Genomic DNA, 26,935 nt, shown 5'->3' on the forward strand with positions numbered 1-26,935 from the left:
CAAACTTCTGAGAAATAAAAATAAAAACTAAAAAATCTTGAAAGTCTTGAATGACAAATAACACTTTATAAGGAAAAAATAATTCTCATGACAATAGGTTTTCCATTAGAAACCATAAAGTCTAAAAATAAAAGAACTAGCTGAAACTGGTTTGGCTCAGTGGATAGAGCATCGACCTGTGGACTGAAGGGTCCCAGGTTCGATTCCAGTCAAGGGCATATACCTGGGTTGCGAGCACATCCCCAGTATGGGGTGTGCAGGAGGCAGCTGATCGATGTTTCTCTCTCATCAATGTTTCTAGCTCTCTATTACTCTCCCTTCCTCTCTGTAAAAAATCAATTAAATATATATTTTTTAAAATAAAAGAACTGTCAACAGAGTCCTATTTCCAATGAAAATATCCTTCAGCAATATGGGGGAGATCAAGGCACCTCAGGAAAGAGAAAACACAAATGCAAGCAAGAATTGATAAAGAATACTATCCAAATCTCAAAAAATATATGAAATATATTCAATGTCATCTGTCTAGGTAAACTCAAATTTATTCTTCCATTACTTACTTACTAGGATAGCTAAAATTAAATAGGTTTATAGTATTAATTATTAGCAAGTATCTGCAGGATCTGGAACTCTCATTCACTGCTGGTGGTTGTATAAATTGGATAAAAGGACGCAAAACTTTATCTACTAAAACTAAACATATGCCTACATCATGAGTCATTCAATTTACTGCTTTTATATATCCAAAAGACATGAGCATATAGGTCCTCAAAATCATTTATGAAAGGATGTTTAGCATAGCTTTATTCATAATATTTTCAAATTAGAAACAGCTTACAAATCTGCCTATAGGAGAATGGAAGAATGGTAGTAAATTCAAATAATAGAATACTACACACCTATAAAAAAAAAAAGAGTAAAATCCTGATATGAAGAATAATGTGGGTTAATTTCATAGATATTATGTTGAGCAAAACAAGTGAGACACAAATGAGAATATATCATATAAATCCATTGATATGTATTTCATGAGCTGATGGTATATAAAGGTCAGAAAATTAAGAAATTCTGAGAGTAGTAGTCAGAAAGAGGGATGAAAGCAACTTCTAAAATCTTGAAAAAGATTCTACATCTTATATTGGGAGTTACATATATAAACAAGTTTGATCTCTACATTGACGTTTCATGCACAGGTGGAGTTAAATATAAGTGTTTTCTAGCACTGAAAGCCACTTATTATTTGAGCTTGGGTTCGTTCCTCAGCTTTCAGAGTCCGTGCTAATCTTCATTATGTCTATTATCTTTTGAAGATAAATAGTGCCATCAAGATCTAATTCTATAGCTCAGTAACCCTGAATAATGAAAGAGGGCTTATCCTGATTAAGAACTCTAAAGAAATCATACTAACAATTCAATATAATTCACCAAATATTCTGTATAAAATATATTCTCAAATGGAGTACCATTCATGACTCAATAATTGGAATTTAAGAGGAAGTAAAAGAGGTCTTTTGTTATTCTCAAAGTTTGTGGACTCAGTGGTAATACTGATAAGCCGTTGAAAAAGTAGGTATTTACTTTTTCTACAAGTATTTAAATTGTTTGGATAATACCAAAAGACTGTAAACTTTTAGACTAAATATACTTTAATATATTTTTATTGTTGATTTTGGAGAGGAAGGGAAAGGGAGAGAAAGATAGGAACATCAATGATGAGACAGAATAATTGATCGGCTTCCTCCTGCATACCCCACACTGGGGATCTAGCCTGCAACTCAGACATGTGCCCTGACCAGGAATCAAACCATGACTTCCTGGTTCATTGGTTGATGCTCAACTACTGAGAAATACCAGCCAGGTAGCCTAAGCATACTCCAAAAAGTGACTTTCATATATTGGGAAATGAGACATTAAAGTAATATGTAATCTTATATAATTAAAGGCTAATATGCAAATCGACCAAACAGCAGAACAACCAGTCGCTATAACATGCACTGTCCACCAGAGGGCAAAAGCTTAATGCAGGAGCTTCCCTCTGGTGGTCAGTGTGCTCCCAAAGGGGAAACGCCACTCAGCCAGAAGCCCGGAGTCAGGCTCACTGCTGGCAAGTGCAACGGTGGTGGCAGGAGCCTCTCCCATGGGGAGTGGGCCAGCCATCAGTCAGACATCCACCGAGGACTCCCGAACTGCAAGAGGGCACAGGCTGGGCTGAGGAACCCCCACCCCCAGTGCACAAATTTCGTGCACCGGGCCTCTAGTATCTAACATAAAGAACTATGGCAAATCAGTTAAAAAAAAAAAAAAAAAAAAAAGCTATTAAAGAACTCATTAGATTCTTGTGTAGGCAACATAGAAGTGAATTAGATGAAAACCAAAGAGGCTAGGCAACAAAAGCTGTAAGTTGTCATTATTAATATTTATTTTGATACATATCAATCAGTTCTGCACAAGAATTTGAAATTTTATTTTTAAAACGTATTCAATTACTTGGTTAGGGCCATTTTAGCTGATAATAGTTTCAAAACTATACACATGGTAACATGATACATTTAGAGGACATCAATTCTGGTTAAGAATTCTGAGAAATCTGGGAAGAGAGAAGAAATGTTTAAGCTATTTTGACAGATTTAGGCTGGTTTCAGTCTTATTTGAACTTTGCCTTATATGAATTATCCAAACTCCTACCTAAATATACATTGCCCTAGTGTTGCTGTGGTTATTTAAAATAAATAACAGTGCTAATCTTGAAGAAAGCCTACCACAGAAAGGAGATTTGTGAACACAAATGGGAACACATTTTTAACTCATAACCTATTACAGAGCTCCCTCTGATGGTCAAAGGAAGTGCAAGAATCCTAACACAAAACCTCTCATGTCACTACAGGACTATGTCCCTCTGTTCTTAGGGACAAACAAATTTCTTCTACAGCCTTATGAAAAATCCAGTCACATAAACAAATAGCAGACACCTTCCAAAATCCCCAAACTGATATTTTATCTAGACATGTGTTTTCAAAGTAGTGTGGGCCATGGTTTAGCAATATGGTTCTTACAGGTGTTCTGGAGGTGTCTTGTAAAGCAATCAAATCTCACCTCACTCTAATTTCCTCCTTCCAAATACATTCTGATTCTTTACTATAGACTCAGATATATACAACCAAATATACTCCCTCATGTAACAATACCATTAACCTATCAACAGAGGCAGACCCCCTTTGAAAATCATCCACCTTTTGCTTCTGGACATCCTGGGGAAACATGTAGAGTAGCCAGTTATTCAAATGACCAGCAAGAAGAGGTATATTCATGTAGGCTGAGGCTCCCCAACATAGGACCTGTAACATGAGTCTTAGTCCTCACCCTCAACAACTTATGGGGCTCTGCTGAGAAGCAGTATAATATAATGATTAAGAGTATGAATTTTTAAATCAAAGACATCTGGCATCAAGTCTTGGCTTTTCTATTACTCACTATGTAATCATGAGCACTCTGCAATTTCGTTTCTGTTACCACAAAATCGGGGGCGGTGATGGTGGGGGTACTATATGGCTATATTTACCACACAGCATGGTTGTAATGATTAAAGTAAATGTGAAACGCTTATAAAGGATTAAGCACAGAGCCCGATATATATTACATGCCAAGGTATTAAAGATTATTATTGTCATAATGTCTATCCTCCTGAGTATAATAAATAATGTATGCATAATAATTCTTTCTAAAAATAAATATTTCTGGAATCCAGAAGCCAGCGCCAGTCTTACCATGAATGTTGGTGAGTTGTATACTATGGGTCTAATGCCCACTAATGTTAGAGTAGGCTTCCAAAACAAATCAGGAGGTTAGCAGAGAGAAGCATACGCTCTGGAGTTCTTTCAGTTCCCAGCTCTACCACTTCCTGCCATGTGACCATGAGCAAATAACAATCTCTCTGAACCTGTTCCCTTATAGAGAAACTATAGAAATATCATTGCTGTAGACAGGTCAAGATGACTGACAGAAAAAAAGATGATGGAAAAAGCTGAACCGCGAGAGGCTTACCCTCCTGCTCCAAACACATAGAAATTCAAGATTTAAAAACAGCAACAACAGCTGAGGCCGGTTTGGCTCAGTGGATAGGTCGGTCAGTCTGTGGACTGAGGGGTCCCGAGTTCGATTCCGGTCAAGGGCATGTGCATTGGTTGCGGGCACATCCCCAGTAGGGGGTGTGCGGGAGGTGGCTGGTCAATATTTCTCTCTCATCAACATTTCTAGCTCTCTATCTCTCTCTCGGTAAAAAATCAATAAAATATATTTTAAAACACACACACACACACACACACACACAGAGTAATGTTTTAACGAAAGTCTATAGATGGCACAAGCAAGGTGGCCCATTGGTAAAGCCAAATCAACTGGTTTGAAGACTAATATGAGAACACGAATTGGGATAAAGACAGGAGCCAAGACACATCAAGGTAGAACTCAATTCCCAGCATAAAGGTAGGATCCAGGACTCAAGGACATGGCTTAGGAATGGCTTCTGACCACTAAAGCAATGGAAAGAGTCAACTTCTAGAAATATGATTCCTGGGCTGTACCACAAGCATACTTTGAAAATGAGAAATAATCTAAGGACTGCTCTAGAGAGAAATACCCCTGAGGGCCCCAAGAAAGATGCCTACCTGTTAGCCATGTGTGATATTATTTTTATAAACATGTGAACTATTAGAACTATAAAAGGCAAGGAAATATGCAAGTTTAAAAATTCTTTAGCCTTTTGACCCAGCATTCCACTTCTAGGAATATATATATCAGAAACACTAATTCAAAAGTAAGTATGTACCCCTATGCTCACTGCAGTGCAATTACAATAGCCAAGATTTGGAAGCAGCCCAACTGCCCATCAGTAGATGAGTGGACAAAAAAGTTGTGGTACATTTACACAATGGACTACTATTCCATTGTAAGGTAAGAAAGGAAATCTTACCTTTTATGACAGCAGGGATGGACCTGGAGAGCATTATGCTAAGTGAAATAAGTCACTCAAAGAAAGACAGATACCATATAATTTCACTTATATGTGAAATCTAATGAAAAAAATAAACAAACAAAATAGAAACAGACTCACAGATACAGAGAACTGACAGCTGTTAGAGGGGAAGAGAGTTGAGGGACTGGGTGAAAAAGATAAAGGAATTAAAAAAACAAAACAAAACAAAACAAAAAACACCCAAAACTCACAGACACAGACACAGTATGGTGATTACCAGAGGGAAAGGTGGGTGGGGAGGTAGAAGAGGTCACAGGGGGGGTAAATGGTGATGAAAGGAGACTTGACTTTGGGTGGTGAATACACAATACAATACACAATCTACAACAGGTGTTACAGAAGGGTAAAACCTATATAATTTTATTAACCAATGTCACCCCAATAAATTCAATAAGATTTTAAAAATAAAAAAAAATAATTCTTTAATTTTACAGATTAGAGCACTGAAGTCCATACAAGGAAAGTGAGTTATCCAACATAACACAGATAGTATCTGAGTCAGGCTTAGTAAAAAAGACTCCTTTAAATGTTTAAAAATCAGTTCTGAAGAAATGATATGATGTTTGAGATTTGCTTTAAGTTAACTCAGTCTGTTATTTTCCTTGGGAGGGGGAGCCTAAAATAAGATGGGCAATGAATGCGTTAATCATTTTTTAAACCGGGCAATAGGTCCATTGGACTCATAATATTATTCTGTGCAAATGTGTATGTTTTAATTTTCCATAATGAAAATTTAAATAACTCCTAAAATAGTAAGAGGCAAAGATCTCAAAATAAGTGGTAGATCTGTCAAACTTGTGACTCAAAATCTATATTATAAGACCTGCAGCAGATTGTTTGTGAACTGAGTATATTTAATATCACTCTGCTGCGACTATTGAGGTTTTAATTTTTTTCATCATGTCTATAATAAAAGATGCATTTTTCTCATTAGGCATGCTAAAACTATCCAAGCTCAGAAACTGCACAAATCCACTGAATTAATTAGCACGTGAAATATGAAAATTACATTAGGAACAAAATTAATTCTTTACATTAAAAAAGACAGATTTTCCATAACCCATTCATGCACTGGGTCAGCTTAGGTATATTACACAGTGATTATAATCATCTGCATAATTATAGCCCTTCAAACAAAAAGATATGGCACTCAGAGTCAAAGAGAGAACTAGAGTCTCAGCAGCTTATTACTGCAAAGCAAATCTTCCTAACAAATCACATGGCTACTTAGAAAAAAGAAAATAAATTTAGTTCATAGCATTCACTAGACTATTTATGTAACACCAAGCACAATATATCTAGGGTGCTTCAACTTTGAGTTTAGGGGATACAACATTCCCTAAGAATTCAGTAAGTACTTAAAGAGACTAGCAGAGAGTGACAAATGTCACTTTGTAACTATCAGTTTTTAAGGCCATAAAAAGCAGTGCAAGGAGGAAGAAGAGAGGAAAAGGGATTCTTAAGGCAATATATAGTTGAAAGTCCTAATTTACAGGACACACAATGATATCAGCAATATTGTGATGGTTTTTTATTTTTCTGATAAATGCTAGAGAAAATTTTTTGGGGAAAATTTAAAGACATATAATCCTATTACCAATAATAGCTACTTTAAAAATATATATGTTTTTATTGATTCCAGAGAATCGGTTGGCTGCCTTCTATACACTCCCTACTGGGGATCGAACCGTGATTTCCTAATTAATGGGTCAACGCTCAAACACTGAGCAACACTACTTTTTTAATATTTGGTTTATTTCTCTCCAGCTTTTTTATTCAGTCAGTTTTTTTCCCCAGTCATTTTTCTATGCACATGTTAACATGTTAATTTTTTTTTTTTTTACTTTGGTAAAACTGGGTTATGCTATAAATTTGTTTCCTTTTTAAAAAAAAAATATATTTTATTGATTTTTAACAGAGAGAAAGGGAGAGAGATAGAGAGCTAGAAGCTAAACTTAAGCAAAGTTTAGGCTAAATCGTACTTACACAACTAAATTACTAGCGTTTTATACTCTCATGAGAGAGAAACATCGACCAGCTGCCTCTTGCACACCCCCTACCAGGGATGTGCCCACAACCAAGGTACATGCCCTTGACCGGAATTGAACCTGGGACCTTTCAGTCCGCAGACCAACGCTCTACCACTGAGCCAAACCGGCTTCGGCTCCTTTTTTCTTTTTAAATATATTTTTATTGATTTCAGAGAGGAAGAGGGAGAGATAGAAAACAGCAGTGATGAGTGAGAATCATTGATCAGCTGCCTCCAACAAGCCCCCTTACTGGGGATTGAACCTGAAACCTGGGCATGTGACCTGACAGGGAATTGAACCATGTCTTCCAGGTTCATAGCTCAATACTCAACCACTGAACCACACTGTCTGTCTAAGCGATTCCTTCTAAATATTTCCCCCAAACAGGATTTTTAATATTTTTATATGGTGTAGTATTCCATCCTATGGTTGCATCATAGTTTATTTGACTAACCATTTTCCATTAAACATTTAAATTAATCCAATTTTTCAATTTTAAGTAACGTATTTGAAAAAATTCTTAAATATAATTTGCTTATATCTTCAATTATTTTCTTGGGCCAGGGCCCTAGAAGTGGAATTTATTGAGTCAAAGGTTTGAACTTTTCAAATTCTTGATACATACTACATTCCAGAAAAGATACACAAGTTACATATCCACTAATAGTATTATTACTCTTCAATCTGTGTGGTTCTGGTCAGAAGAAACACAGATGATGAGCAAGCCCCAAAATAAAACAAACACACAAACAACCTTTTCCCTTCAAAAACAAAGGGTTGCCTGGCCAGCATGGCTCAGTGGTTGAGCGTCACCAGGAGGTCACGGTTCTATTCTGGGTCAGAGCACATGACCAGATACAGACTTGATCCCCAGTAGGGGGCGTGCAAGAGGCAGCCAATCAATGATTCTCATCATTTATGTTTCTATCTCTCTATCCCTCTCCCTTTCTCTCTGAAATAAAAAATAAAAATAAATAAATAAAAAAACCCAAAGGGTTGATTATAAATACAAATACCTGAAAGGTGAAACTAGAGGGAAATCCTAAGAACCACAGCCCTGGAACTGTCTCAGCCACAATAAACCAGCTGCAGTTCCCTTGAACTCACTAGCCTTTCTCTTGCCTCCTCGAATCTGTGAGCATTGTTCCCTTTGCTGGACCATTTCCAACCCACACTACTCACTTGCCAACCAGCTTACCTTTCTCCTCCAGGAATTCTTCAGTAATCCGCAGTCTAAACTAAATATTCTTCCACTCTGCTTCGACAGCACCCTATATTACCCCTATTTTAGAACTCATTTCATACACTGAAGAATAATCAATGGTCTGTCCCCCACACTAGGCAATGAGTTCCTTCAGGGCAGGGACTATTTCTTCATTTCCTGTTGCATTTTTGGCATCTACAATGTACCTGGGATATGATAGGCACTGAAGAAAAATGTATTAAGTGAATTAATCAATCACAAAGCAGAAGGTCTAGGGGAGGGGTTAGAGAACTTTTTCGGTCTGTAAAGAGCTGGACAGCAAAACTTTCAGGATTTGGGATTCCCATGGTCTCAGTCACCAATACTCAACTCTGCTTCTATAGCACAAAAGAAGTCATAGACACTCTGTAAGTGAATGGACATGGCTATGTTCCAATAAAACTTTGTCAAAACCAGGTGGCATGCCACATTTTGGATGTGGACCATAGTTTTCTAATCCCTGATTTAGAGGAAGAAAAAAAAAATATAATGAAGAAAAGATGAAGAGACTTACTGCTTTAAACTTAAGCAAAGTTTAGGCTAAATCGTACTTACACAACTAAATTACTAGCGTTTTATACTCTCAAATTCCTTTCCTCTGCGACTTGGTATGTAATGCAGAGTAAGGGGAAGGGAAGCAATCGAAGAAGGTAGAAGAGGATGGCATTCTGATGGGAGCTGAGCTCCGGTGTCAGGCCTCAGGCAAAAAAGGATCAGTGGGATAAGAAGTAGAGATGGGCTTAAACTCAAAGGGATTTGATAGGTCGTTTAAGTGTGTGCAGTCATTCTGAACAGATTGACTGAGTACTGGTAAACCTGGGTGAGACGCACACGCACAGAGTATTATGAAAAAGATAAGATATATACAGTCAACAGCTCAGAATTTCAATAGCTCAGAACTATGCATCAGATCAATGTGCTTGCCTCCACAGATTCGGGAAGCGGAGGGGAAATGACATCATTCAGTGAGAGAATGGTCACTGACGCTTTCCTGCCTCTGACTCACATGCCAGCTTTCCCCTTCCCCAAACCCGTGCCCTCACCACAACCCACGTTTCTACTCCTTTGGTTGCAGCAACAGAAGAGGCCTCCAGACTGAGCCTGTGTGGACCATGTGAACCTGTCTTCTCTGGAAAGTGTATGGTCTACCTGAGAAGTTAGGATATTTGATCAGAGCCTTACTTTTCATAGTCCCTTCCTCTTCCTCATCCTCGGCATTGATCACCATGGTGCCCAGCTGTGACAGCAATGTTCCGTCGTGCTCAATCATAGTATTGGCTCCATCACTCATGGTGCTGGCTACTCGGACAGTGCCCATCTCATCACCTGCTGCTCGAACCATGGTGCCAGAATCCAATTCATCCTCCTCCTGTAAAAGAATAGACTCTCAAATTGGAGCTAATTTGATCAAAAGTGAGTTTTCTGAATTATTATTACTCATCTTGGTGCAAATATTTCTGGATTTGACACTTACTCAGATTCTAACTGGGATTACTTTTATTTAACCAAAGAACATAAATTTACTCAAGTAAGAGTAATATATCTAAAGGACTCCCTCCTTCTCCCCTTCTTAATAGAGTTTGGCAACATATATCTAAAGATCTATGAACACCCTTGGAATCTCAGGGTTGTGAGAGAGTCTATAAGTTTAGACTCTACATATTTAGCATGAATCCTAGGTTCCCCAAAGGACACAGAAAAACAAAGCCTCAGACATGAGCATTCTCTTTCCAGAATAAAAATGTGCATTGAATGAAAGATAAAATGTGTAAGTGTCTTAGGAAGCACTGTGAGAAGAGCACGCACATATGATGAAAGCCTCTAGCAAGGCTTGGTCCAGGACAGGACAGAGTCATGTAAAAAGAGTCTCCAGCTGCAGGCTGACCCAATACCTACACATCTTACCTGGCTTAGCAATCCTATCTAATAAAGAGGGGATATGCAAATTGACCATCACACCATAACAAGATGGCTGCACCCACAGTAGAGGTGGGATTCCCATAGCACAATATGGTTGCGCCCACAGTGGAGGCTGAGTTCCTGTAACAAGCCTTAACGAACAATCAGCAGGGACCTGAGGCTGCATGGTGCTGGGCTGGGGCAGGGGACCTGAGGCTGTGCCCCCCACCTGTTGGGGTTTGACAAAGGACCTGAGGCTGCGCCCTCTGCCCCAGCACTGGGCTGGGGGATCTCAGGCCGCACCCCCCACCTGGCAGGGCTTGACAGGGGTGGGGCCAGCCAGGTCTGGATCTAGCCCAATGGAGGTGGGGCCAGCCAAGTCTGGGTCTCACACGATTTTGAGGTGCACATGGGTGGGTGGGTGGGGACTTGACTCTGGTTCTCATGGCATGCCCAGACTCTGACAGGAACAGGAGGAAGATTTTCATATACATTCTACTTATTTTCTTTCATCTCTGACACTTTTATTATAGAGAAAGGGCAAATAGCAATATTAAAATATTTCCTCTAATTAATTCCCTTTTAATGTGCACAAATTTCGTGCACGGGTCACTAGTAATGAAATAATGAGCATTAATGCCTGAGGCCCAAAGCCAGGCCTGCCACTCACCGAGTTTTCTTCTTCCTCGTGGTCCACCTCCCGCTGCTGGGCTTCCTGGCGTTTCAGTTTCACATCCATGGCTTCGTTAATCAAGTCCCGCAGGATCGACACTCCTTTGGCGCTCTTGACAAACGGGTGCTTAAGCAAGAAAGTGATAAACGCTGGGGACGGTTTATAAGCACCAGTGCCAAAACAGTGCCTGGCACACAGCAGGTACTTGATAGTGTTTGTTGAGTCCGTAGATGAATCTAATCTTTCTCTTTTTGCTTTGGACAATAGCTAACCCCCTTACTTTACTAGTATGACCAAGCAGATGCAGTCAGGTTTTGCCCACCCGTTCTGGCCTGTCTAGAACTGCGCTGCCCTTTCTCTCTGCCAGACCTAGAGATTCTCAACCTGCTGGAGGAAATGTTGTAATGTTGGGAGCTTCTAGTTACAATGTTTGAAGAACACAAACAGCATGGGAGGGCAGGGACAGCACAATCCTGCAAAGTGGAGCCTCTGGCACAACACACTGTAGCACATTCTGTGCATCTTTCAATGTCTCAGAGTACATGTACACTCGGATAAATAATACTGAAAACTTTTTCCAGAGATAAGCAAAAGGTCTAGTAATTTGGAAGGTAAGTTTGGAGTAGGGGTTTAAATGGAATAAAGACTTTGTTTAGAAATTACTGAATAATTTACTCATCCTGCTTATTCTTTCTATTCAGTGAACTACAGCATTTTCAATTATTATTTAGGTAAAAACAAATTTAATGTAAAAGTGTAGTTATTGCAGAAATACTAAAATTAGTCACAAAGACACTTGAAACACAGGAATATTGCTGAATTACATTTATAAAAATGAGTTTTTTAAATATTAATACCAACAACAAAAGTGTCCTTCGATAGAGGATTGGATTAAGAATATGTAGTACATATCTACTATGGAAAACTCAGCCATAAGAAAAGACAACTGCCATTTGCAACAACTTGGATAGACCTTAAGAGTATTACGCTAAGTGAAATAAGTCAGTCAGAAAAAGTTAAAAACCATATGATTTCATTCATTTGTAGGATATAAAACTGGAAACAGACAATAGTGTGGTGCTTACCAGAGGGAAGGGAATGGAGATTGGGTGAACGAGGTCTAACATATGATGACGGAAGATAAGTTTAACTTTGGATAGTGGGCACACAGTATACAGATCTCATATCATAGAAATGTATACTTGAAACCTACATGATCCTATTAATCAATGCCACCTCAATACATTGATTTTTTTTTAAAAAAATAAAACAAATAAATATTAATATCATCTTACATATTTGTTGTTTATAGCACAATTGTAAGAAATCTCTGTAAAAGGTGAGTGGATGGGTGGGAAGAGATCAACCAAAAAACTTATATGCATATATGCATAACCCATGGCCCATGGACACAGACAATAAGGTGGTGAAGGGGTCAATGGTGGTCAAATGGGGACATGTAATACTTTCAATAATAAAGATTTTTAAAAAAGAAATCTATGTGAAATCTCTTCGATTTTTTTTTTGGGGGGGGGGGGGGTGTTGTATATTGCTTTTCCAAACTTACTCTGATATTGTCCCCAGTGCTTCTCTTTTTAATCCCTTCTCTATTCCCCAGGACTCATGAAAGGATATGGTCTCCAAGTTCTCTATAGATTGGAAGTATGCCTCAACATGTGGTGGGCTTGTAACACAGGAGATATCTTTTCCATAAAACTTTATCAGAACCCCAGCCAGGCAGGAAAAGAATTTGCCACTATACTTAAAAACAAGACACAGTTCATTTGCAAGAATATCATATTTACTGTTCTTTCCCATTGGAAAGCTTATTAGATAATTTCCTTCCTCATATCATATACAAATAAGTCTGGTCTGCTATTACTTACCATTGTTTTATGCAAGTGCCCACCCATTCATATTCCTAAATATCGTGAATGGAATGGTTTCTGTTCTTGTTACTGCTCTTACATCTAAATTCTTTCATGATGATAGGTACAGGTCTCTAACTATTTCATTATGCCAGTAAGTTGAGTAAGGCTGGAACATTTCTATATTGATAAATATGTTATTTTATTATAAATTGTTATCTTTATATGTCTACATTATATCATAGACATTATACTGATTCTTTTAAAATTATGGGCATAAACAAGTTTATTATCTATGAGTTTCATTCCAGAAGAGTAATGAATGCTAAAAAAAATAACATATGCATATACATATACATATACATATATATGTGTGTGTGTGTGTGTGTGTGTTGCCCCCCAAAATGTATACACTTTGAATAATTATAAAGGCAGTGTTTATTAAAAACCATTTCATTTTCAAATTAAGCTATTAGCTGTTAAAGTGTGTATACATTTTGCTTGGAACACCTTGTATATATGGGGACTGGATATGGTTGAAAACTATTGGCCTAGCATAATAATAATAACAGCAAATATTTGTCAAATCCATATCGTACTATCTATAATATGTATAAAGCATTCTTCAAAGTTATACATAGTATATCACTTAGTCTTCAGGTGCTCACTAAATGTCAATTCCCATTCTCTAATCCCATAGAGCCCTATATCTCCTTGCCATATTGTCTTGTTCAATTACTTAACATTCTTTTCTATGTCTTTTTGACTCAGTTAGGACCAAACCTCCTGAGAAGCAGGAAATGTCTTATACTTCTTTCCCATCTCCACACAGGTGTAGGTGGGTTAAAAGCATCTTTTGGTTAGCATGTGAATGAAATTCAGAGGGAGCACCGCAGGGTGATTCATACCTGTAGGAGTTGAGTGGCTGTGGCTCTATGCTCAGGGCTCTTTACAAGACACTGCTTCACAAAATCCATGAAGCTATCTGACCACAGTTCTGGCTTTCGGAATGTGGGAGGAGGGTTGGTAGGAATCATAAAGATTGCCTGGTTAAAAAAAAAGAAAGAAAGAAAAGTGATGCTTCAATAAAAATGTAACTGGAAATACATTTGAGGTTTGATAAAATGATTTTTCTCTTATCCACTAAAGAGCCCACCCAAATTCCAACAAAAGTCTAAGTATTCAAGGTAAGAAGTATGGCAATTAAAGAACATGATACAAATCACTCTCTCCTTCCCCTTTCCTGCCTCACCTTCTCCTTCTTTCATATGCATCCTTGTCCCCCAAACCTCACAATATCCACCAAACTTTTTAAAAATACATATTTTAAAATTGATTTTTAGAGAGAGAGCAAGGGAAAGGCAGAGAGAGAGAAACACTAATGTACCGGGGATAGAGCCTGCAACACAGACATGTGCCCTGACCAGGAAATGACCCCACCGAGCTTTTTATAATTTTTGTTAACCACAGTACATTGCCTTTCAAAGTAAAAAGGCAAGACCTAAGAGCATTAATGTCCTAAAGATAAAACCTCAGCCGCAGAACTGTCAAATTTCCATCCTTCCTAAAGGTTACCACCACCACTGGCTATAACTAGTTACTGCAAGAACACCATAAACTCAGAAGTCCCCCAAATCATAAGGAATTCATCCCCTTTCAAACCAAGCCAATTCAACATACTTAAAAAAAAAAAAAAAAAAATTTGGCCCACTACACTGTAGTTAATTGAGTTTCCACTAAAAGAGCCACAGTTTTAAAAAGTAAATAAAACTCTCTGCAATAATCAGCTGAAATTATAGTCTTTAAATCTAAAAATATAACCAGTAAATAGTCCACCCTTCCCTACTTCTCCACCTCCCAAAAAAGACGGGAGCTTATCTAGGGGCCCATGAATACTTTTTAAAAAAACTGTTAGTCTTTCAATAGAAGAACTAGTTGATCAGGACTGAGTGAGATGAGCAACACAGGCCTGGAGCCCTTCCGCAGTTCCTCTCCAGCCTGATCATGCACCGGTGGGGTCCCTCAGCCTGTCCTGCACCGTCTCACAATCCAGGACCCCTAGGGGGATGTCAGAGAGCTGGTCTCATCCCAATCCTGCAGGCCACTCCCCTTGGGAGGGCACCAGAGGCAGGGCTCATGGCTGGTAAGCACTGCTGCTGCTGAGGCAGTGAGAGTCTCTTCCGATTGGACTGATTGGGCACGAGCTCACATTAGACACATTAGGGCCAGGATGAGCAGGAGCGGCAGATAGAAGCTGCAGGCGGCATTGGACTGCGGGTTTTGGCCCGATCCCTGCAGGCCACCCAGAGGGACCCCACCATGCACGAATTCATGCACCAGGCCTCTAGTAAATACTATAAAAGCCCAAGGAAGGGTTGAGGTCTTATAACAGTGCTGTGGTGAGGGGTCCGGTGGGTGGTGGTGGTAAACCCTGGAAGCCCCTTAGGGTATTTTGGTGGAGAGTAAATCTATGGGCCCTTAACATTCTAGAAGTAGATGGAGGGTGGCAAGTACAGAGCCTCCAGATGAAGAGAGGGTGATGATCTACAAACCAAAACTTACAAATTCAAATACCTGCAAGGGCCAGGCAGGAAAAAGACAACACATGAACCAGGCTGGGTGTTAGTCACATGAGTTCAAAAAAATAGTTTGCTTTCCTCTTACTACTACTATAAGACAAATCGTACTGTAAGACAAACGTTAGAGAAAACACTGCAGTATGTGACACTGATACTTGGTAGACAGGGAACTGTGGAGGCTGATGAAGTGGAAGCCCATGCCTGTGTAAAGGAGAAGACCACTACTCAGCGCCAGTTAATATCACATTAAAATGTGAGCAGCTAAACTAAAAAATACACATTGCACAAGTCGCACCAAGCATTTCTGTGGCCCATGTCTTACCTCGGGCTATTGATACACAGCCTTTGGAATGAAGAGGGGTAAATTATACTTTAATTAATTAGAGACTACAGCTAGTGGAAGTGTATCATCTGGAGTCCAGACTAACATTTAATAACATATAATTAACTCATTTATTATTTGGTACCTAACCAAGTAAGTCACCTAACTAACTTTCTAATGATGACTAGTAATTAACCACCCCACTGGTTTCCCATCCATTTCCTTACTCTCATTGGATGGATATCGGCATATGGGGGCTTCCCTTCAGCCATTTCTATGGCAGTTATTCCCAATGACCAGATGTCTGCCACGCAGTTGTACCCAATTTCCTGAATCACTTCTGGAGCCATCCAAAATGGTGTTCCTATGACTGTATTTCGTTTGGCCATAGTATCCTAAAATAGAAAGGAGAGAGACCAACACTAAGCATCAAAACTATGAAGAAAAGAGACTTTTTCAACAATAAAAAATATCTTACACCTGAAATACATATAAAAACCATACTCAAGGCATGACCAAGTGAGTCACAAAGAAATTCAAATAACCTAGAGACATAATAGATTCTCAGTCAGTTACTAAAACACAAAAAAATTGATACAACTTTTAGTAGGCAATTTGGCAGTAATTATTAAACTTAAATGTCCATATCCTTTTACCCAAATCTATTTCAGGAGATGTATCTCGGCACCCTAAAATATATAGGGCAAGTAGGTTTACAGTTGTGAGTATATGAAATGCAGTTTATTCTTATATTGTTATTTACTAATTATTGTATAATTTTCCATATGAACAACTGTAAATCTACTTTTGCCCCACCCTGTATGCACAAGTATTGTAGAAATATTTGTAATATGGGGAGGGGGGAGAAAAATGAAATAACCCAAATGACCATCTAAAGGGGGTAAGTTAAAAACAATAAATATCCATACAATGAAATACTACATTTAAAAAAAAGAGATAAAAACATTTTTCTGGCATGGAAAAAATGTACAAGGTATATTGTGAAGCAAAAAAAAAAAAATTAGATTACAAAATTAGCTATAATATAGCCTTTTTATAAAAGAAAAATAATGGAACAACAACCAATAACAATAAGTATTGTTGTTCTATGGATAGCAAAACAAACAAATAAACAAAAATCTCAAGTAACATGCACCAAACTATTAACAATTGTATCTAGAAGTTACAAACACTAAAGACTTCTTTCCATCCCTATATTTCTATAACACTCTATGGTTTACATTTGCAATAAGGATGTATTACATGTGCAATAAGGAAATTAAATAAAGAAAATTACATACGCATCTGTATACATATATTTTAAATATACATTTTATATAATTTATACATATTTTTATATAATATATAGTCATATATAAAGTCTTAGTTTGGGGATTAAAGAAGAATTATAGAGAGACTAGAGAGCCAGTGCATGAAATTCGTACACAGGGGGTCCCCTCAGCTCAGCCTGCACCCTCTCACAATCCTGGACTGCTGGCTCCTACTCGCTCACCTGCCTGCCTGCCTGATCGCCCTTAACTGCTCCCCCCCTTGCCGGCCTAATCACCCCTCATTGCCTCTGCATGCCGGCCTGATTGCCCCTAACTGCCTCCCCTGCCGGTTTGATTGCCCCTAATTGCCCCCTGCTGCCAACCAGGTCATTCCCAACTGCCCTCTCCCTGCCAGCCTGGTTGCTCCTAAATGCCCCCCTCCACTGGCCTGGTCACTCCTTACTGTCCCCCCCCTCCAGCCTGGTCTCCCCCAATTGCCGACCTCTGCCAGTCTGGTTGCCCCTAACTGCCCTCCCTGCCAGCCTAATTACCCCCAACTCTCCCCCACCCCGTGCCAGCCTGGTTGCCCCTAACTGCCCCCCCCTCCACTGGCCTAGTTACCCCCAACTGCCCCTCCTACTGGCCTGGTTACCCCCAAATTCACCCCCACTGCCAGCCTGGTTGCCCCCAACTGACCCCCCTGCTGGCCTGGTTGCCCCATGCAGACTGCTGTTCAGTCATTTGGTCATCCCTCATTAATCAATCTCCTGCTGGCCTAGTCGTAGGCAGCCATGATAAAGTCCTGATGGTTTGCATATTACCTCTTTATTATATAGGAAGGGTAGTACAAATGGGCAAATAACCACCTGCATATTTCCCCAGAGAGGCACGGTCCTAATGAAAGAAAACTTTCCTAGAACTCCTATATTTTAGAAAGAGAAGGATTTTAAACAACTAAATATGTAACAGTACTTCCCAACATCATCATCCTATTCCTTCTGGAATGCCTGTAGCTTACATTAGGTTATGCTAGTGGGAGCAAATGATAAAAATTTTTAATCGATCTCACTTTGTCAATCCTATGCAAAAAATTAACACAGGAACTATTTTACTGCTTAGTCATTTCCTTTGCTCTGAAACTTGAAATTTGCATGGGTATTTTCAAATGGTGGTAATCAAAGTTGTTTTCAAGGATTATAACTAGAAATGAGTATTTGGATAACTGTAAATTTTTTGAAAATTAAGAGTGATGAGTAGATACTAAACCAACTAGATCAATAGAAAATATTGACTCCAGAAACAAGCTAACATGTTCCAGGTAGATTTAAGTTAAAAAATAAATTAATTAAAACTGTATATAATACTAGCTCTAAAAAAAATCAAACAAGATATATCTATATAGTCTACCACCCAAGAAAACTGTTTAATATATAATTTGTTGCAAATTTTAGTATACATCTGTCCAAAACTGTCTTTATTTTTCTATATATACTTCACATATACTCGTGTATTTTACAAAATCAGATCACTCTAGACTTCCTGTTTGGAAAAATGGGGTTTTTTTTGCCATAAACTGGTGGGACAGAAGGAGAATCAAGAGACTGAATCCTGGAATCAAACAAGTACAGTTTTTTCAGTAACTGCTATCTGCTACCTGAAGGTTCAATGAAAAGACATTATGACTTATTCAAGGAAAGCAGTTTGAATTTAATTTTTCTTCCTTTTATAAATATAAGGATGCAGCCCAATAGAATTTAAACTTCTACTCTGTCATTTCTTATCTTAGATTTAATTTAATTTTATTATTTTTTTAGTTTCTTGTTAATCTTCGCTTGAGGATGTTTTTCCATTTATTTCTAGAGAGAGTGGAAGGGAGGGGGAGAGACAGAGAGAGAGAAACGCTGATGTGAGAGACGCATTAATTGGTTGCCTCCCACACATACCCCAAGCAGGGCCAGGGATGTGCCCTTGGCAGGAATCAAACCTGGGACCCTTCAGTTGGCTGGCTAACGCTCTATCCACTGAGCCAGACCACCTAGGGCTAGATTTTATTTTTATCAAAGTAAACTAAACTTTAACTATGGAACCTGAATCCCAGGAAAAGATCTAAAATAATCTACTAGTGCCGAAACCGGTTTGGCTCAATGGATGGAGCATCAGCCTGCGGACTGAAGGGTCCCGGGTTCGATTCCGGTCAGGGGCATGTGCCTTGGTTGCGGGCACATCCCCAGTGTGGGGGGTGTGCAGGAGGCAGTTGATCGATGGTTCTCTCTCATCAATGTTTCTAACTCTCTATCCTCCTCTCTTCCTCTCTGTAAAAAATTCAATAAAATGTATTTTAAAAATAATAATAATCTACTAGCTCTTTGGTAATCTATTAGTACATTCTATAACTTTTTTACTAATACAATTATATCAAGTATTATATTTTAAAAACAAATAAGAAGTCCTTCTCAGGACAGAGCTGAAAGTTAGCAGTGTAAGTAAAATATGTTTGTGTGTGTTAATTCTCACCCGAGGATATTTTTTCCATTGATTTTTACTGAGAGTAAAGGAGAGAGGGAAGGAGGGAGGAAGAGAAAGAGAATCATTAATGTGAGAAAGATACATCAATTGGTTGCCTCCACAGACCTGGGCTGGGTATTGAATCTGCGATCTAAGAACATGCCCTTGACCAGGAATTGAACCTGCAACCCTTTGGTGCACAGGCCAACACTCTAACCACTGAACAACACTGGCCAGAACAACAAGTAACAGTTTTACTTACTGTAAGTTGACCTGCTACCCCAAAATCTGCAAGTTTTGCATTTCCTTCTGTATTTAGCAAAATATTTCCTGCCTTGATATCTCGGTGTATTTTTCTCATGAAATGAAGGTATTCCAGTCCCTTAAGCGTTGATTGTAATATTGTAGCTATTTCATCTTCTGTTAACTAAATAAGAATGAGAAATCAAAATCCTTTAGTTTACATCAGGACGTTTGAAAAAGGAAAAAGAAAAGAAAAAAAAAAAGATCCAAACTCCTTTTCTAGAATATAAATATAAGATCGTATTCAGCCTGTAAACAGCATTTGACAGCAATACCATTGCTACACTATCAACTTCCAAAGTTATGTATTTCCAGCCCAGATCTCTTCCCAAATACGAGATTCATATATCTGCCTACACAACATCTCCAATGAATACTAACAAGTGTCATAAGCATAATATATCAAACTCAAATTCTTTATCTCTACCACTACCCTACCCCTCTCCTTACCATCCACCCAACTCTACTCTTTCCAGTCTCCTCTCTCTCAGTAAAAGCAATTTCATTCTTTCAGCTATTCTGCCCCAAAACCTTGAGGCCATTCTTAGCTTTTCTCTGTCTTCAAAATATATCCAAACGTATTCTCTGTAATCATTCTGGTCCAAGCACCAGGAAGTCCTGCCTGAACTATCCTAATAATTTCCTAACCAGTCTCACTGCTTCTGCCCTTGACCCTCTGCAATGTATTTTCCACACAGAAGCCAGAAAGTTGGATAGAAGGCAGAAAAAAGAAGATGGCATAAGAGATTAGCTCAGTGGCATTATTCTAGAAGAAAACTTACTGTTTTATTTCGTAATCGAATGATATCAGACACAGAACCAGCCCCACAGTACTCCATAACGATCCACAAGTCTGTGTTCTTAAAATAACTGCCATAATATTTGACTACATGAGGGCTGGAGAGAGAGAGAAAATATAAGTTAGTGGAAAATCCTTCAAACATCTCTATTAATTCATACTGATAAACACCTGAAAATTTCTCTGCTCAAAAGAGCAAGTATACATATTTATGGTTAAAATGGGCACCCTCCTGATAAGAATGTAAACTAGTATAACTTTTCTGGAGGGCAATAGGTAATAAAAATGGAAAAAAATGTATGGGTCCTTTAACCCACAGCATTTTTAAGTCTACAATTCATTCTAAAAAAAAACAACAAAAAAACAAATATTAAAAAAGAAATGATAACCATCGTAGTACTGTTTATAAAACTGATAATTTGGATACCATCTAAATTAGGGAGTTTAGTTACAGAATACTTGATAATATGAGATTTCTTGTTCTCTATCTCTTTCTCTCTCTCTCTCTCTCTCTCTCACACACACACACACACACACACACACACACACACACACACACAGTGGCAATTGCGTTGGTAAGCGCAGTGAAACTCCAAAAAGAGATGTGGAAGGATATGTATACTAAGCAGTATTTAATAATGATTACTTCTCCAAGGGGAAAAGTGATTTTATCTTCTCCTTTTTATTTGAAATTTTCCTAGATGTCACATGTAGTTTGAGGGGGGGAAACGAAAACCCACTACAACCTATTATAAAGAAAAAATTTGGAGTTTCAAGCCTGAAGAGAGATTCCAAACAAGGAAGTTCAGAGAAAAATCAAACATTCCATTATAATTAAATAATTTGCCATCTGAAAGCTACCCGCTTTAACTGGCTAGATTATCATCAGGGTTAGTAATGTTGCATAATAACTGAAGATGCTAAAACCAACGGGGCTTCATTAACTCTCAGGATTTCAAGCCCCTTCATCCTTGGGAAATATGCCAATGACAAGGACAGGAGGAAAAACCTCCACGTAAGTGAATATTAATGAAGAAATGGATGAACAAGTCTTTTAAGGTATATAACCACACTTGCTCACACCTCCCTAAATTCCCATGGTATTTACAGCCTCTACGAGGCAATTACTGTCAGGTACTTCCTGTTGGAATATGTTCTATAAGTCTTATATTTTTAGCTGGATTTTCCTGTACATGCATATGCCTGGCCTGTCCAATCAGTCTACTCCCAGAGGATGAGAACTCAGTCCTGTATTTCTTTGTATTCCTTACAGTACTTAGCACAGAGTAGGCTCTTCAAAATACCTCTTCGCTAATTATAGACACATTTGTACGCCCTGTTTGTAACACAGCTCATGGAGTCACTCAAAAGTGGCCAAGTCTCAAGTTGTCAACTGGAAAGAATTCCATAATATATCTAATGGAGGAGGAAAAGCAACCCTGCTACTTTATTCTGGTCAAGACAATCAAGAAATACAAGGTTTTTATCTTATGTAGAGTAACCACCAGTGTACAGAGAATAAAAGAAAGAGAGGGAGGAAGAAGAGATATGACTCCATTCACGAGTCTGTGAGACTTCAGAACTCCAGGGCAAATTTCCTAGCAGGTAGCTCCCCTTGTCCTAATGTTGAAGCTTTACAAAAAAAAAAAAAAAAAAAAGTGGGGTGGGGGCAGTACCAAGTTGACCTGCTGACCAAAAGAGCTTTGGAAGAATGAATGCAGCTTCAAGTGCAAGACTTTCTCATTCCCCTTTCAACCCCTAGAGCTGGCATTGCCCCCCTCAGTGGCCATTTCTCTCAAATCTAAACAGTACCAGAGAAGCCTGCCCCATCACTGTGACCGCCCATGTTGTCACAGTATTTCAGAGCAAACCACGTGCTTTTCTGCGGTCGCCTGTTGGCCTGACTTCCTGCTACAGCATTTGACAAATTTTAGTTCCTCAAAAATAACAAATTTAGCTACTCTTAGCTTGAATAATTTCTTAAAGATATAAAGAAAGGACCAATAAGATAGAAATAAATTTTTTCTTTTAACCTATCTATCAGTATGTCCTAAGGTTTCTAAAGCTAAAAAGCAATGAATTATCTCTTTTTAACTGACTCTGGAGAAATGTTTTCTCAATAGGAAGTAAGAGATCATTATTTAAAAAAAAAAAAAAAAAAAAAAGCTAGCACCACCTTCTCCCTCTTCGCCTCTTCCTAGTTTTGAAAAGGGCTTACTGAAAAAACAAAACAGAAAACTATGCAGAAATAGAAAGTATAAAAGTTTAGCTACAAAAACACAAACTTTTCCATTATATTTCTTTCTGGAAAAACAAACACATGCACAGTGATTCCATTAAGTGCTCCCTTCTGTAACATGTCTAAGTAAATGCAACTCTAGGCATCAAACTATTTAAATGATCACAGCAAATTCAAAACCAATGTTCTCTCCAGAGTTCTCTCCACATGCCTTTACCTGTCACATTGCTGCATTATAGAGATTTCTTTGATTATCTCCTGCAGGTCTGATTCCACAGGAACTTGCTTAATAGCCACAATCTGGCCTGTCTCTTTATGAATAGCTTTGTATACACTGCCATAGGACCTATAATTGGAGGAAGGAGAACATTTATTAAAGTCATAAGCCAAGAGATAAATGTGGTAAAACATAAGGAACTTTCAGTTCCAATTTATAAGCCTAGGTACCTAATACATGTATACTTAGCTCTACTTGTAAAATTGACATAGTTAAAGTATGTTGGGGGTGGGAGAAAGAGGGGGGGGATGGGGATTGCCATTAAGAAAACTACCATAAAATGGCATCTTAAAAACTTGACATTTAAATTGTACTAAATGTGTTAGTATGAATAATTATTATAGTATCTACCATTTCATGTCTGATGTCTGTCAAAAACTGTGTATCATCTCAGTTCATCCATACACACACACACACACACACACACACACACACACACACAATGAAATGGGGGCCATTATCCCTATTACACAGGTAAATGTGAAAAGGCTCAGAGGGACTACATGCCTTGGCCAAGGTCACACGTAAGTGATAAATAAATGATCGTCCAGAATTTGAATCCAGTTGTGACTGAATACAAAGCCTTAGCTCGCTCCACATCTATCCTGGGCCACAAACCGGAGGTCTTGTTTCCTTGTGCTCACTCTAGTACTGAGTTTTTCATTCCTCGCTCCTCTTACTTGCAATAAAATTTAAAACATTATGGAAATGAATTAAAGGTCTAAATCTCTTTAAATGCTAGTATCAGGTGAACAGAGCATATAAATATTCTTTTTGCCTTTTACTCCATCTTCTCTTAAGAGCTTATAATGAAAATAAATAAAAATCATATAGCTATATTCACTCAATTTGGAGGTTAAAAGAGTATTAAACTTAGAATCTAGAGATCTAGTCCTATCACCATCACATTTACAAACATAGTTTTAATTTTTAACCATGTTATGCCTCAATTTTCTCATATGTAAAATGACAACAACACAAACCACTTTACAAGATAATTGTTAATCAGCTTAACAATAACCCACAACCTTCAGACCAACTACTTTATAAGATAATTGTAATGGCCAAATGACATACCACCATCACCTTAAATAGATTATAGCTTCATTGAAATTCTGATGGGTGCCAGTGAAATAATGAGTAAACTGTCTTTCCCGTTTCCCAAATACACATACTTCTTCATAATGTCTTGGTGAGAAAATATCAAAATAACAATGCAACCTATATCAAAATAGCTGAGTGCTCTAAGCTGCCAAAATGGTACTCAATACTCATTTCAATGTGTTTGTTTTTAAAAATCTATGCAGAGCACATAAAAATTATTTCTACTCCATCATAACCCTTTACATTGGCAAAACTACTATAGTGATCCTTAAACATTACATAAGCTTTTTTTTTTTTTTCTCCTCAAGAGTAAAGTAACCACTGACCATGTAGAGAAGACCCTTGTTCCTTGCTAAGGTAATCCTCTGATTTGTTAGAGTGGTGAACACCTTTTCCCAGGGGATGAAGCCAGTCGGAGTAATCCTGTTCCCTTCAGCCAGTGACCTAGTTCTGACCAATGAAATTTGAGGGGAATTCTGCTGAAGGGTTTCTGGGTAAGACTTTCTTCCCAGGTAAGAGAGAAGCACACAAGGCCCATTTTTACTTGCTACTTCCTTTCCTGCTTTGGTTACTGTCATGTGAGACATGATGCTTGAAACTAATGTGGTCATCTTGAGATAATAATTACACAAATGCTAAGCCAATATTCAAGCCAATTAACCGTTCTGGAATCTTTCACTCCCAGATTTATTATTTTTAGTTATTAAATGCCCTTATTGGTTAGCCACTGTTAGCGGGGTATTCTGTCACTTTCAGCCAAAGTTATTCTTGATACTCTAATTCCCATCTGAAAATGCCTTTATTTCACCTTCATTCAGGAATGACTTTTGCTGGACACAGAATTCTTCTTTGACAATAGCTTTCCCTCAGCATTTTTACTGCAATTATCCAATTTCTATTGTTGTTTAGAAGTCATCTATCATCAGATTATCAATTTTCACAGGTAATCTCTCTGTACCTTTTAAGATTTCCTCTTCATCCTTAACATTCTAAAATTTAACTAGCAGTTGATTTATTTGGTATTTAATAAACTTCTTCAATCTGAAAGCACATGTCTTTCTTCAAGTCTGGAGAATTCTCAGCATTATCTCTTTATTTTCTCTTTACCTCTTCCAATATATCCTTCTAGAATTCCTCTTGGACCTGTATTACTTTCTCAATCCATGCTGTCTTCTTGGTTTCTAACACTATTTCTCTGTTCTGCATTTTGTAATTGATCCCACTTCTCTCTTCCAACTCAAAAATTCTCTCTTCAGCTTCTCTAGTTTACTATTTATCCCATTTATTAGGCCTTTAGAACTTCAATAATTGTAGTTTTCATTGTCAAGATTCCCAACTTTTTATTATTCAATGGGGCTGGCTGGCTGTTTATGTTAATAATCTGGTATTCTTTTAAGGATGTCATTCCCTCCTTTTATCTTTTTGAAAATCATAAACAAACATTTTAAGTCTCTTTCCAGACTACTCTATTATTTCTTCCTTAGGTGTGAATTCTCCCATTTGTTAGGTCTGCTGATTATATCATGGCAGTGGATTTGTTTCTATGAGTTTCCTTTTATATTGATTTTTCTCTATATAATGCTCACTGTCATGAGCACTCCATGTCGGTTTCATAGTTCCCTCAGCCAGTCATCCAGGCTGTACAATTTAAATATATATATTTTATTGATTTTTCTTACAGAGAGGAAGGGAGAGATATAGAGAGATAGAAATGTCGATGAGAGAGAAACATCGACTGGCTGCCTCTTGCACACCCCCTACTGGGGATGCGCCCGCAACTCAGGTACATGCCCTTGACCGGAATCGAACCTGGGACCCTTCAGCCCGCAGACCGACGCTCTACCACTGAGCCAAACCGGTTTTGGCCAGGCTGTACAATTTAAACCAGATCTCATATTAGAAGTTTGGGGGGTTTGGCCCCTCAAGAGACCAGACCTAAATGCAGTGCAAGCCCAGTTCCTATTGTCAGACCAGCATCTCCCCTTTTTCTCCAGGCACAAGTGACAGACAAATTTATTTCAGATTTAGTTCATAGATGAAGAGCCTCGGCCCAGCCCACAACTTCATGTAGAAAGCCCACCTGCAATCTCTAACAAGGACAGACATGCTTTACCCCTTTATTACTATTACAGATATCTTTTCTTTCATGGATCCATAGCTGTCTATGTATCCTAATATTTAAAAATTAATTTTCACTCATTATTCTTATACTAGTGGCTGGTGCATGAAATTCGTGCATGGAGGTGGAGGGGGAGTCCCTCAGCCCAGCTTGTACCCTCTCCAATCTGGGACACCTCGAGGGATGTCCAACCGGGATTGGGCCTAAACAGTCAGACATCCCTCTCACAATCCAGGACTGCTGGCTCCCAACTGCTCACCTGCCTGTCTACCTGATTGCCCCTAACCACTTCTGCCTGCCAGCCTGATCACCCCTAACCATTCCCCTGCCAGCCTGATTAATGCCTAACTGCTCCCCTACTGGCCCAATTGCCTCTAACTGCCCTCCCCTGCAGGCCTGGTCGCCCCTAACTGTCCTCCCTTGCAGGCCTGGTCCCTCCCAACTGCCCTCCCCTGCTGGCCATCTTGTGTTGGAGTAATGGTCAATTTGCATATTACCTCTTTATTATATAGGCTATTTAAAATGGAAAGGAGAGCTCCATATACTCCCTCAGCAATGTTGACCAGAATACTCTCCATGCTTCCCTATGCTATCTTGGTAGCAAACAAAATTCTGATAGCTCACATGAGCAATTAAGATACATAATTCTACATACTGCACTTACAGTAATCT

General features: G+C 38.5%; 1 protein-coding gene across 1 annotated transcript in view; it reads right to left on the bottom strand.

Moving 5' to 3' along the window:
- STK4 (serine/threonine kinase 4) overlaps window positions 1–26,935 on the bottom strand; it is an 82,017-nt gene that overhangs the window by 45,125 nt on the left and 9,957 nt on the right. The window contains exons 3-9 of the mRNA XM_084888722.1: window positions 22,981–23,109; window positions 20,508–20,622; window positions 19,685–19,849; window positions 15,874–16,041; window positions 13,654–13,791; window positions 10,875–11,003; window positions 9,488–9,674 (exon numbers count right to left, since the gene is read on the bottom strand). Of these exons, the coding sequence (XP_084744848.1) occupies window positions 9,488–9,674; window positions 10,875–11,003; window positions 13,654–13,791; window positions 15,874–16,041; window positions 19,685–19,849; window positions 20,508–20,622; window positions 22,981–23,109 (1,031 nt within the window). The remainder of the gene's footprint in view (window positions 1–9,487; window positions 9,675–10,874; window positions 11,004–13,653; window positions 13,792–15,873; window positions 16,042–19,684; window positions 19,850–20,507; window positions 20,623–22,980; window positions 23,110–26,935) is intronic.

Source organism: Pipistrellus hanaki (genome assembly GCF_964339955.1).
Source record: "Pipistrellus hanaki genome assembly, chromosome: 6".
In the NCBI taxonomy this organism is placed as follows: domain Eukaryota; kingdom Metazoa; phylum Chordata; class Mammalia; order Chiroptera; family Vespertilionidae; genus Pipistrellus; species Pipistrellus hanaki.